The 14,564-nt window shown below is 43.4% G+C and overlaps 1 protein-coding gene across 2 annotated transcripts in view; it reads left to right on the top strand.

Annotated features, from left to right (window-relative positions):
- CDADC1 (cytidine and dCMP deaminase domain containing 1) overlaps positions 1–14,564 on the top strand; it is a 43,687-nt gene that overhangs the window by 15,219 nt on the left and 13,904 nt on the right. For both annotated transcript variants that reach the window (XM_075199104.1, XM_075199103.1), the window contains exon 6: positions 3,001–3,176. In XM_075199104.1, coding sequence (XP_075055205.1) covers positions 3,001–3,176 — 176 coding nt within the window. The remainder of the gene's footprint in view (positions 1–3,000; positions 3,177–14,564) is intronic.

The following is a 14,564-nucleotide window of genomic DNA, read 5'->3' as shown; positions in this document are numbered from 1 at the left end:
CTGTGGGCATCTTGATGATCTGATTGGCTACAAGTTGTTCTATCCCGCCCACTTCTAACCTGTGGAGGCACAGACAGGATATAATACATGATAACGTAAAGGTGATCAGGCAAACGCACCCAAAAAAGCAAAGTACAGCTGCTTGAGTTATAGTATGGTGAGACTCACAATGGTGATTCGTATCAAACATTTACAGTCAGCCATAGCCTACTGTGTATTCTCAATGTAGCTGATGCTTTTTATTATATACTGAAAGAAAAGTATACAACCAAGAAATTTTGTTTTTGTAAAATTATAACCGATAAATTAAGTTGGACAACATTTTTTGGTTACAAGGCTCTGTCACGGTGGCTCAGTGGTCAGCAATTCTGCCTCATAGCACTGGGGCCATGAGTTAAATTCCTGACCAAGTCCTTATCTGTGTGGAGTTCGTATGTTCTCCCTGTATTTGCGTGGGTTTCCTCCCACACTCCAAAAACATACTAGTAGGTTAATTGGCTGCTATCAAATTGACCCTAGTCTGTCTGTGAGTGTGTTAGGGAATTTAGACTGTAAGCTCTATTGGGGCAGGGACTGATGTGTGAGTTCTCTGTACAGCGCTGTCGAATTAGTGGCGCTATATAAATAAAGAAATGATGATGTTCATTTATGATGCACACCCAAAATTGCTTTTATTTTACACAAGAGCACCTATTAGCCCCCAGCGCACTTACACTCAAATCTTTGGAGACTGGATTGCAAAATGATGCGTCAACAGAAAAATCTGTTTGTTCACAACCGTCAATGTCACTTCAAAGACCAACCTACTTCTGCTTATAACTGTCACCTAAGTTAGTTCTCAGAAATACTGCTCATTTTAGCCTCCTTCTGTGTCTTTATTAGTCATGAGAGTGAGGGGATTCCTGGACTGTCTTCATTACATGTGGCACTTCTGTGTGTGAAGATTTTTTTATTTATTGTTTTACTTTGGACACAGTGCATCTAGAAATATGATTCTTCTGTAAAGTGCAAGTAGAAGGTTCACCATGCGTTCCTATAAAAAAATATAGGGCGATGCTCAATCTACACCAACTCTGAGCTGGTGCAAATTTCAACTGTTTTTGCAGATTGGAAATGACTGTGCTCTCCACCACAAATAAAGAATAGCCCTAAAAATACGCCCTCTCCAGGGTGCAAATTGAAGCATATGGCGATACCAATGAGAATTTCGTATTGTGCCTTAGCTGTTTTGCATGCTGTAAATAATCTCTAGTAACATAGAATGTGCGATGGACTGTAATGTAAACATGTCATTGACTTGCAGTGAGCTGAATAACTAGAACTGATCTAACATTTAAGGCAAGACAATACAGTTATCAACATATTACAATATTTTTTTCAGCGCAGCCTCTACATTAATAATCTTAGTAGATGGGTTGTGAGTTTCTGTCCCTGTTCACATGAGAAGAATGGTTGCACTGACTTGATAGATTGTGGGGATCATTCTACATCTTGAAGATATAGGATGCTTGTTGGTGATTATGGTGTAAGTACATACTATGAGCCTATATGCAAGTTTCTATTACGCAGTAGCTTATTCTCCATTACAGGATTTAGGAATGCAGTTCCCACTGTCCCAGATCTAAATGTAGAGAGTGTAACATAGATAAATGGTTCTGCATTTTAAATAACACAATAACCCAAGACACCTCATGTTTTCCTTATGGGCAAGATAATCTCTAGTCCAGGGTCTGCAGACAAGACCGAGATATACTACCAACGTATCTGCTAATAGCAGTTTATTTCTTTGCCCCTGTGAGATACACAGCTACTACAGCAAGGGGACGAACACTTGAGACGTGCCGTTTGTATAGTATGCATTGGAATTTGTGCCTAAGTAGCTAACCTAAGTTATTTGATGCCTAGATACCATTTCCTGTGAGTATTGCACTTGCCCGGATTCTGTGAACATTTTTACTACCAGAATGTGTTTGCTCTAAATGCATTCCACACATTGAGCACACACTGAGCAGGATTTTGCAGAACGCATAAGAATTCTTGATCACTGGACTGTTTATTATAATTTATTTATATAGCGCCAGTCATATTATGCAGCGCTGTACAGAGAATATGTAATCATTCATATCAATCCCTGCCTCACTGGAGTTTATAGACTAAATTCCCTACCACACACACTAGGGTCCTTTTTTGTCAGAAGCCAGGTAACCTACCAGCTTGTGTTTGGACTGTGGGAGTAAACTAGAGCACTTGGATGAAAGCCACGCGAACACAGGTAGAACATACAAACGGCACACAGATAGGGCCCTGTTCGGAGTCAAACCTTTGACCCCAGTGCTGAAACTCAGTAATACTGTGCCACTACGTTGCCCCAATATTCATGGTCTTTTCACACATAAATAACCACAAAATTGCGTTTGTACTATTTACTTCTGTTTTGGTCTTGTTTTCTTTTTGGGCAACAAACCAATGTTTTTTTTGGGCAATGATCTCTAAGTAAAATGCACTGTTGGGAACACACAGGCCTCTCGTGCACCTTTCTCCCTCTGTATATTTGTCTCCCTGTATAACTTGCATATACTTATGAATGCCTTGATCGTAGAAATTCTAGTAGGGAATGTTCACATTGCTCTACCCCCTGTTCTCTAAAGTAATTTAATTACGGTCTTCTTCTTATTTCTTCTTTACCTTCTTCCTGTCTCCTCTTTGCTCCTCTCCACTGACATGTTTTCATGTTACAACGGAGCTAGGAGCCATTTACTCTGTAGCTGTTGCTGTAATGTGGTGCTGCCCTGTGGTAGCACCTCATCATATATACCTGAGGGCTGTAACTAACGCACATAGACTTGCGCCCTGGGTGGTCACGCTGCCATCATTACGGCCCTGTATCCGGGTATAGATGGGTATAATGCTTTATATATAGGTATAGGATGATAGATTATTAAATAATAAATGCTGTATTTCCATATGAGACACATGATGTTTGATCTCTTCCTGTTGCAGAATCTACTAGATTGTGATGGTACAGGATCCATGTATTTCCTCGGTTGTGGGTATAACGCTTTCCCTGTTGGTTCAGAATATGCTGACTTCCCTCACATGGATGACAAACAAAAAGACAGAGAAATCAGGAAGTTTCGATACATTATCCATGCAGAGCAGAATGCAATAACCTTCAGGTATTACTAACTTAACAGACAAACTGAATATATACAATATACCTGTACTGGGAATGGATCCAATACTATTTATGCAGGGACTGCAGTGGCGGATCCAGAGGGGGGAGGGGGGGAGGGGGGGGGGGGGTTGCTGCTGACTGCTGAACGGACCTGCACAGTGTGCAGCTGTGACCGTGTGCTGCCCGGCTGCTCTGATTGTGTTTTAAACACAATCAGAGCAGCGGGACAGCACACTGCCACTGCTGAACGGACCTGCACATACTGTGCAGCCGCCGGCAGCCTTAGAGATCAGAAATGGGGCGGGGCCTAAATTGCCCCCCCCCTAAAATCGCCCCTGGTAGGACAAATGTCTAGATCTACCCCTGAGGGACTGTGCAACCTATTTTCGTGCTGAAAAACCTTATACTTTGTTTCCAGCGAAATGTGATATTTTAGATAAGCATTAGGTCATGTGCCAATATTTCGCTTTAAGAGATTATGTTAACATCACAGATATTATGTAAGAAAACCAATTGATGAACAGTGCAGGAAACTTGAACTAAAGTGGCTGATAATAGTGAACACTATTAGTAGTAAGGTTGTTAATGTCACATACAAATACATAAATCTTCAGGGTGGGCTTAGAGCCAACCATGATGTGCTGCCCTATATGCATTGATTTTCCTGTTATAATGTTGTCGGGACTTAACGTGCTGACTTCATGTACTAGACAGACCAAAAATGCATCCAGCTGTAGTCGGCACTTGGACTAACTGCGCATTCCATATAGTGATCAATAGATCACTATTTTCAGGTCTACTAAGAATATGTTTACATTTGGGGGGAGGTAGCTCTATCCACCCCTGAATATGTACCCTAAGTTTAGCCTTAAGATACTGTTATGTGCGTATTGTCGACTAACCAATAACGATTGTCGAACCTCGATTTGTGTTTCCAACGCACAAAGATTTATTCGCAAATAGTAGAATAATATGCTCAAGCGAAGTGATAATAAATACAGCCGTTACTTATCGCAGGCGCTCTGGATCCAGTGCAGTCATTCAATCCTGAAGTCTGGGGACAAGATGTCTGAACACTGGATGTGAAGCTGCTGCTTATATACACAATGAAATACAGTAATACAATGAAGATGGTATAGCTTGCATCTATTGGTCCAGGTCTCAGGAAGGTCCAAGGGGTTGTCAATCATTGGCTAGTTCATCCTAAGGAATCCAAAGGAGGGGGTCACCTCTCCAGGGGGTATGCTCGGCTCTTCCCGCCAAGATTCCTTAGTCTTAAGTAGTTCATAATTCCCTATCATTCATAACTTGTGTATGCACTCTGCGATTCCTTTGCAGAGTGAACCAAACAGTAGGATATGTAAAGAGGTTTATTATGATACCACTCATGATATGATTCCTTCAACCTGTTTCGTGTATTTCACTAATATGCATGTAACTCTAATATAACATATAAATACTACTATATTTCGACATAACTGACTATGTGTTGCAACTACCATTAATGTGTACTATTTTATTAGTATGCGTGTTTGTGCGAATGTATGGTAAAAGACCAATTACTGTTGCTGCCACGTGTAGTGGATGCGTACGCCCTTCCACGCCATAGCGTGCCCTTGTATGTCGTAGCGTACCGTACGCATCTTTTCAGACAAAGACAACCAAGTTTGCTCGACTTTAATTGAAATGACTTTATCCAATTTGCTGACTTCGACAGCTCCACCCTTTGATAGTGTAATAAACTATCACCCAATCACCGTTTCAAGTTCAGGATTATACAATACTTCTTCACAGACCATGATCTCGGTATCTGGTACCACCTCAGTTTTACTCCTAGAAGACCATTTTCCACACTTCAACACAGTAGGAACACATTTGACAACTAAACCAATTGCTAAGATGACACCCAGTATAAGGAGAAGGAGCTTACCTACACTAGCAACCATTTCCTGTACCCACTCCCCCAGACCGGAGAACCATTTCACAGGGTTCAACCACGAGAACCAACCCGCGACCTTTTCCCCGATCTCATATAACGAAGAATTATGGCTCTTTCGAAATTCCCATTTCAGCTGCAAAATTTCATCCATCTTCCGGTCTATAACCTCTTTAGGGTCATCCGTATTATTAGTGATGTACGTGCAACATTTGACACCGTACTGGGTGGCCAGTGTCACACAGTACCCACCAGTAATAGAGGTGAGATAATTTAGTACCAGTCTATGTTGCACCAACTCCTTCTTGTACGCTAGTAGCTCCCTTCCAGTATACCTGAAAGTGTCATCATACATCTCGGTGATATTATCTATTAATTTAGCTAGGTCTTGGATATATTTAAAGTTTAATGTTCCCCGAGCGGTCCTAGTGAGATCTAGAGCAACCATAACTTGGAAACCAGCAGTTTCACTAATCAATTTTGTAGCTATGGGTTCCTCACCAGGAATCATATTTCTCTTGCCACGGTGTTCATACTGTGTATGTATGGTGGTGATGTAGTCTTGTGAATACCAACCATTTCTTCATGAGTAATAGTCATGATTTCAGGAACCAGTTTAGCTAAGAAACACAAGCCCTTGGAACTCGGAGTCACCCAGGAATAAGCTTTCCTCCCACAAACAAAATACACATCAGGAAGAACATAAGGAACAGTATGCCCATGAATTATATCACACAGAGTTTTAATAAAACTACCCATGCCTAGTGTCTCCATTTGCTCTAGACACGTGTCGGCATTAATGACATTTTTACATTTATCTGTAGAAACTTTTCCACTGGATACCTTCTTATGTTTGGTTATACGCCCTAATTTGTGACTTCCATCAACATTCCTGCCTAGTAGTGACCTTGTGAGTCTCTCTCTAAAATGAGTGTGGCGAGCCATTGTCTGATCTGATAGGTCAGCCTCCCAATTCTCCAGGCGCTTTGCATGAGATATGTTTAGGCACAGCAAAGATCTGCCTATGGAGTATTGTCGAAGCGTCAGACTAGGGGACCTAGTGTTATTGTACCTCCCGTCTATGGGCCTCTCACCCCTCAATTCGAGTACTTCAGATATGTTTAGAGGGAATGGCACTAGTCCTATATTATGCTGCCCTTGCGGCACGTGAGAGCACACCCAACACTCGGTTTGGTTTAGCACCTTACCCACCAGGGAGTGATAATCCTCCAAAGGATGCCCGCATATATTCAGAGTACTGGGGGACTGGCATCGTTGGATGCATCTCTCTTCAACTAGGGAGTCGCAGAACTTGCAGATACAATACTCATCAGACAATAGCCCCTCACACTGCCTCCGAGTTCCTGAGCTAGCAGACCTTTTCATAACCCCCGGACCAAGTTTGATAATGGGCTGCTCTGAGTATCCTAATAACTTTTCTTCTGCCTCCATTTCATCCGTATCACTCCCAGAACTCTCCTCCGTCCTCCATCCTCCTTCACAAAAATAGAATGTCCTAGAAAGAGTAAAAACAAGGAAAATCCTGGAACAAAAGAAAAACATAAACCGCCACTCCATCGCTGGAAAGATAGTTCTGAGGCAACGTCTCTGGTTCAGGTGTCTCGACTGCAGGCTTTAGGTCTCCCGGAAAAGGCTCACAAGTGACAGCTCTATGTCGTCGGTCTTCGTTTTATCTTGCACTTTCTCCGGATTATGGACTCTCCTGCAGTGGGTGGAATGGACCCAAGTGTCTCTCTCTGCAACCTTCAGTGATGTAGTACTGGTCAGCAGCACTTGGTACGGGCCTTCCCAACGGTCTATTAAACAACCTGAACGTAAGAAATTGCGGATCATAACATAGTCTCCAGGTTCAACATCATGACAGTTCGTTTTTGGCATACCAGGTGACAGCATTTTTAGTTTTTGTTGTTGTTGTTTAAGCTGTCTACTCATTCTTATAAGATATTGTACAGTCACTTCATTATTACACTTCAAGTCGTCTTGTGGACTCACGATCAAATGAGGTTGTCGTCCGAACAGTATCTCAAAGGGGGACAGATTAAGAGGAGGTCTAGGAGTGGTTCGAATGCTATGGAGGACCAATGGCAAAGCCTCAGGCCATGCAAACCCAGTTTCAGCCATTATCTTACCAAGCTTGTTCTTTATAGTACCGTTTACTCTCTCCACCTTACCACTGGCTTGTGGTCGGTAAGGGGTGTGAAGTCTGCTACCGATTCCCATGAGTTTACACATGTTTTGGAAGATATCACCAGTAAAATGGGTACCCCTATCACTTTCAATGATTCTAGGGATACTGAACCTACACACAAAGTCTTTTTCTTTGCAGTGAACACAGCAGTATTAGTGGCTGCCGGATATGCTTCTACCCAACCGGAAAACACATCAATACACACTAACACATACTTTAAATTCCTGCACGGTGGTAATTGGATATAGTCAATTTGTATTACCTGAAAATGTCCGTCTGTAGAAGGGATGTGGGATGGCTCAGTTGGAATAGTTTTCCCAACATTTTTCCTCAAACAAGTAAGACATGACATTGCTTTCTTATCAGCCTGAGAGGAAAATCCGGGAGCTCACTAGTTTGCACGTACCTTCTTTATCCAGGTGAGTCAGGCCAGGTGCTGCTTCAGCCAGGCTTGGATAGTATGTTCGGGGAGCTACAGGCTTACCTTGTCCATCCCTCCAGAGTCCTGAGGACTCTTGACCACATCCCTTCGCCTTCCAGACCGCCTTTTCCTGCAGGGAACACAAATCCTGCATTTCAATTAATTTCTGCATGTCTAATGTCTGAAAAACCATCATAGTCTCGGTCGATACAGTCATAGGTTGCCCTGCTGCCCATTTAGCAGCTTCGTCTGCCCTGTTGTTGCCCAATGACACTGGGTCTTATTCAAAGGTATTGGCTTTGCACTTTATGACGGCTACTGTTCTGGGTAACTGTATCGCTGTCAGAAGTCCTTTATGTGTTGTGAGTGTGCCACTGGCGTACCTGCTGCTGTCGTAAAGTTTCTAAGACGCCAAAGGGCCCCAAAATCGTGCACTACCCCAAAGGCGTACCTAGAGTCACTATATATATAATGGCTGATTTACCCTCTGCCAATTCACACGCTCTCCTTAGTGCTACTAGTTCTGCCACCTGGGCTGAGTGAGGTGGACCAAGGGGTTCAGCTTCTACCACATCCTGATCGTCTACAACGGCGTAACCAGTACATAGCTCTCCTGTCTCTGTCTGTCTATGGCAACTTCCGTCTGTATAAAACGTAAAATCTACATTTTCTAAGGGGGTGTCACGTATGTCGGGCCTTGCAGTAAAGGTCTGATTCAGGTGTTCCATACAGTCATGCATGTCAGTATTCTTGCCTAACTCATCATCAACCAGGGTCTCCTTACCTCCCACCCTTTGTGTCTCTAGAGACACATATGGAAGGTATGTAGCTGGATTTAAGGTGCTACATCGTTTGATGGTGATGTTTGAGGGTGCCATCAGGGCTAGTTCCCACTTGGTGAATCTAGCTGAAGAAACATGTCTGGTTTGGGCTGAATTTAACAGAGCTGATACAGCATGGGGTGTATAGATGGTTGAATTATGTCCTAATACTACGTCCTCGCTCTTACTTACCAGAAGAGCAGTTGCTGCTACACTTCTGAGACATGTTGGGAGTGATCTTGCCACATTGTCTAATTGTGCACTGTAGTATGCTACCGGTCTGCTAGCGTCACCATGTTTCTGTGCGAGGACACCTGCTGCACAACCATCAGCTTCTGTACAAAATAGCTCAAAAGGCTTTTCATAATCAGGTATTCCCAATGCAGGTGCTTTAGTCAGACTATCTTTAAGATTAAAGAACGCTTGCTCTGACTCTTCTGTGTGTACAACACGTTCTGGTTTTGAGGAAGAGACTAGCTCCTGCAATGGTAATGCCAGAACAGAAAAACCTGGGATCCAACCTCCTCCTCTGTCTCCCCCCTCTACCAATCCCTTCACTGGCTCCCCTTCCCCTACAGAATCGTGTTCAAGCTCCTTACACTTACCTTCAAGGCCCTCTCCAACTCCACCGCTCCCTACATCTCCATCCATGCTCCATCCCGCCCTCTGCGTTCGGCCAATGACCGTCGCCTCTCTTCCCCCCTGGTCACCTCCTCCCACGCTCGCATCCAAGACTTCTCCCGTGCTGCCCCAATCCACTGGAACCAGCTCCCCCGCTCCATCAGAACTTCACCCAACTTGTCCAGCTTCAAACGGGCCTTAAAAACCCACCTCTTCCTTATAGCCTTCCAGTCCCCCACTTAACTGCCCTCCTTCCTGTCTCCCACCTACCTTCCTCCTCGTCGCTCTCCTCTCCCCCCTCCCCTCCGTCTTTGCCTCCACTCTCCCCCTCTCCTCCTCCTACCCTTGCGTCTCTGTCCGTCCTACCCTCCCCTTAGATTGTACGCTCCTTTGAGCAGGGCCTCCTCTCCTCCTGTTCTCCACCATCTTAACTCTGCTCTCCAGCTCCTTGTCTCTTCTGTGAGGCCCTTCTACCCCTCTAGCTACCCTGCTGGGGCTCTCGCCTGTCATCTAGCTGTACTTTGAGCTTCTGAGTTACTGTGCTTTTTGTTAACTGTTCCGTGATGTCTCACCCTGTACTGTATTTCTGTCTGTCCCTGTACGGCGCCACGGATACCTAGTGTCGCCCTATAAATAAATAATAATAATAATAATAATAATCCAGGATCTACAGTATCCACACATCCCCAGGAAAGTACGAATCTGCCTCTGGGTCTGCGGCAGAGTCATGTGTTGTATGGCCTCAATTCTGTCGGTTGTCAGGTGTCTTAGCCCCTTAGTGAGGCAGTGTCCTAAGTATTTGACCTTAGTCTGACATGGCTGTAATTTATCCTTTGCCACCTTGTGCCCTGTTTGTGAAAGATGAAGCAACAACAATTTAGTATCATGTAAACATGACATAAAAGAATCAGAGCACAACAACAAATCGTCCACACATTGAATTAGAACAGACCCATTGTGGGGTTGAAAGGATTGCAAACAGTCATGTAAGGCTTGGGAGAAAATACTGGAGCTGTCAATGAACCCCTGGGGTAGTCTGGTCCATGTGTATTGCACTCCCCTGTAGGAGAATGCAAAAAGGTATTGGCAGTCAGGGTGAAGAGGGACTGAGAAGAAAGCAGAACATAGATCAATGACAGTAAAATGACTGGCAGACGGTGGAATCTGCATGAGTATGACAGCTGGATTCGGCACTACGGGGAATTGGCTCTCAACAACTTTATTAATTCCCCTTAAGTCCTGGACTAATCTATAGCCACTCCCCCCATTCTTCTTCACAGGGAAAATGGGACTATTTGCTGTACTGGCTGTACGAATTAAAATCCCTTGTTGTAACAGCCTCTCAATAACAGGATATACCCCTAGTTCCACCTCCGGTTTTAATGGATACTGTGGGATTTTTGGAGCTATCCTACCACTTTTAAGATTGACCATGACAGGGGCTACGTTTGCCATCAGTCCAGTGTCCTGTTCATCTCTGGTCCAAAGTGAACCTGGTATTTCCAGCAACATCCTCTTTCCTTGAGATGGACTTTGTTCTATAACAGGAGAGTGTAACATTAACCTTTGAGGGGTGTCCAATATATCCTGTACCTCATGTGCTACCTTCTCCGGTATATCTAAGAACACACCATCAGAAGTACAGTATATGACACATCCCATTTTACATAACAAGTCTCTCCCTAGCAAGTTAGTAGGAGCCGCCACAGCCAAGAGAAATGAATGCTTAGTATGTAGAGGCCCAATAGTAACTTCAGCGGGGTTAGTTAGAGGATAATGTAACACTTTTCCCGTTACCCCAATGGCTGGAATTGTTTTACTGGTCACCTGTAGATTGAAAGGAGAGGTTATCACAGATCGGGCCGCCCCTGTATCTACAAGAAAAGTTGCTTTCCTACCAGCTATGTCAACTATCATTGTTGGTTTTTCACTCTGACTCTCAGTTAACCTCACTGGCTGTAGACTACAAGTATGACTGGATCCCTAGCGCTGACTATTCATTTCCCGCGCAGCATTTGCTGCTATAATAAGCGCGGGTAGATTTGAGTCTTCTAGTCTATGTGAATCCCTCCTTGGAGGATATCTATGTGACCCTTCATTAGGATTATACCTTCCCTTTGTACAATCTTTTCTCATATGTCCTTCTTCTTTGCAATTGTAACATCTCAACATTCTGCGTTTCCCGTTATGTGGGTTATATGCTGGTGGTCGTGTATGCATTCCCCCTAATGCCTGTATACTCACCGTCATCAACTTGTCACTCTTTTCTTCCCTTTTCTTAAAGATATTTTTGTCATGTTCCACAGCAACTTCTCTAAGAGAATCTACCGTGCTGCCTCTCCAACCAGGGGTTGAGGTTTGTACTCTTGTTTTTAGATTTTCCTTTAAACCATCCATCAGTACTGTTACCGCTACTTCCCTATGATGTGGGTTCTCCCTTATATCTAAACTGTGTCATTGATGCAAGAGCTCTACCAAAATAATCCGCTGCAGTTTCACTGTCTTTTTGTTTTATGGTGAAAATCTTACTCCAATTTACCACTACTGGAAAATATATGGCCAAGTGTTTGACAATTCTTTCTATATTCTTTTGGTTAATCTCATCAGTCAAGGTGTCATCTTCCTCCAACAAATAATCTTCAATAAATTTTTGTATGTTAGTATTGGGAGGAAGACACGCCCTCAACACTACACGCCAATCCTTATTGGTTGGTTCGTGGTCATTTCCTAAGTCTTTAACAAATTTCTGACATTTAGCTAACTCTTTTCTAGGATCTGGGAATTCAGTCATAATGGAACGTAATTCTGATCTAGTCCAGGGACAATGCATTGTAACATTTCTTAAAGGAACTACACCATCCTTATCCGGTTTCCCATTGGGAACTGATATTGTGCGGACTGGGTACGCACCCTCTGGTTCACTGACTTCAGGGGACACTACAGGATTTGCTGGTTCAAGACTTAGAACGCTTTCACTCCTAGTGATCACGCTACTCTCACCTATCTCAGCCATTTTCTCATACTTGCGCTGAGCCTCTAGTACACTAACAGCATGGGCAATGGGCGAAATCACAGTGGGTTCATCTTCATCTTCAGATACACTTGGTTTAAACTGGCTTAAAACAGGATACAACTTAGCAATTTTTCTTTTTTCAGTTTTAATACCGGCTGTACTTACCGCTCCCGCCACATAAGGTGGCAGGGGCGCGCTTGCGCTGAGTTCACCACGCTTCTCAATGGTTACTTCCGTTGTGCGCGTGCTTTTAGCCACGCCTACTTCCGCTTTGCATTCGCTGCTCTGCCACGTGTTACCTTCCATTTGCCACAATTTTAAACAATCATTATGTTTATTCCTCACTTTCGTTGAGTTAATCAACCATACTTTATCTTTTACAGTATTTAGTACCTCTGCATTAAAACTCCCTATTGCTGGGAAAGGCCTATCACAACCTTTGGTCATCTTGACCCACGTGTCGCAATACGCAGTTGCGTATGCACCATATTTCTTACACATGAGAAATCTCGCTGAACCAATAGGACCTTACTTAGGCAGTACCTTGGCCTTCTCTAGCGTTTGCTTAGCACCCATATTGAACAATAGGGTCCCAGAAATAACACAATATCCTGCCACAAAATAGGGTTCCAGAAATAACACAATATTCAGCCACTAATTTTCAACACTACCGCTAGAGATATTTTACCGGCCTGTGGACGTATTTGCTACAAGCCGCGTCCACTCGCTTCCTCTTGTATTAAACAAGGACCCCTAATACAGAAATATCAATGCGGACTAAAGGGTTATCAGCTTCCTGATCACCCCTGACTCTCCAACAAAATCTGTTGAGTTTATTAAGTTTGGCAGCATCCGGTAAAGTCAATTACCAGCCTTACTAACGTAATTCCTCCCCGTTACCCCTAAGTCGCAATCGCGGCTTTCCTTGCCGTGCGGTGCAATCGCAACACTTAAAGCTAGTCTGTAAGCGATACGTTTACCCTTGGGTGCACGTCGCGAAAACTTATTCAGTTTCCGCCCCCCGGTATACCTGCCTTGTATATTGTACACCAGTTGGGCACCTGCCTCGTCAAACAGCAACTGACACTCTATTTTACAATAGATAAAACCTTAGTGTATTTAAAGTCAACAAATCACACAACATACACCTTTTCTACGCAGAAAATAAAAGAATTCCCAACAATAGTAATAATGTCCCAGAGGTTTTCACAAGTAATTATATTATGCACATATAATAACTATCAAGACGATTGTTTAACCACGTGGCAAATCTACCGGAAGTTCGCGTACGCACAGCAGGAAATACACATACGCTAAGCAATGCAATACAGTTAACACGCACAGTGACAGAAAAAAGAAACAGTTTTCTCTTTTGTCCCTAGGTTCTAGTTAGCGTGCCCTAGATAATGCAAAACGGACATTCGGTTTCACAACACAGAGTAAAATTCAGGTTTTGAACACAATGCGTTCTTACCCGTATATGACGCGTCTCCACCCTTTGTTGCGGAACCGAAATCCGTTGGTCTTGCGTATCATTGGCAGCGAAACCTCCAAAACTCACGAGCCCCCAAATTGTTATGTGCGTATTGTCGCTTACCAATAACGATTGTCGAACCTCGATTTGTGTTTCCAACGCACAAAGATTTATTCGCAAATAGTAGAATAATATGCTCAAGCGAAGTCATAATAAATACAGCCGTTACTTATCGCAGGTGCTCTGGATCCAGTGCAGTCATTCAATCCTGAAGTCTGGGGACAAGATGTCTGAACACTGGATGTGAAGCTGCTGCTTATATACACAATGAAATACAGTAATACAATGAAGATGGTATAGCTTGCATCTATTGGTCCAGGTCTCAGGAAGGTCCAAGGGGTTGTCAATCATTGGCTAGTTCATCCTAAGGAATCCAAAGGAGGGGGTCACCTCTCCAGGGGGTATGCTCGGCTCTTCCCGCCAAGATTCCTTAGTCTTAAGTAGTTCATAATTCCCTATCATTCATAACTTGTGTATGCACTCTGCGATTCCTTCGCAGAGTGAACCAAACAGTAGGATATGTAAAGAGGTTTATTATGATACCACTCATGATATGATTCCTTCAACCTGTTTCGTGTATTTCACTAATATGCATGTAACTCTAATATAACATATAAATACTACTATATTTCGACATAACTGACTATGTGTTGCAACTACCATTAATGTGTACTATTTTATTAGTATGCGTGTTTGTGCGAATGTATGGTAAAAGACCAATTACTGTTGCTGCCACGTGTAGTGGATGCGTACGCCCTTTCACGCCGTAGCGTGCCCTTGTACGTCGTAGCGTGCCCTTGTACGTCGTAGCGTACCGTACGCATATTTTCAGAC

Source organism: Mixophyes fleayi, chromosome 2 (genome assembly GCF_038048845.1).
Source record: "Mixophyes fleayi isolate aMixFle1 chromosome 2, aMixFle1.hap1, whole genome shotgun sequence".
NCBI lineage: Eukaryota > Metazoa > Chordata > Amphibia > Anura > Limnodynastidae > Mixophyes > Mixophyes fleayi.
This window is presented reverse-complemented; position numbering and strand designations above follow the sequence as displayed.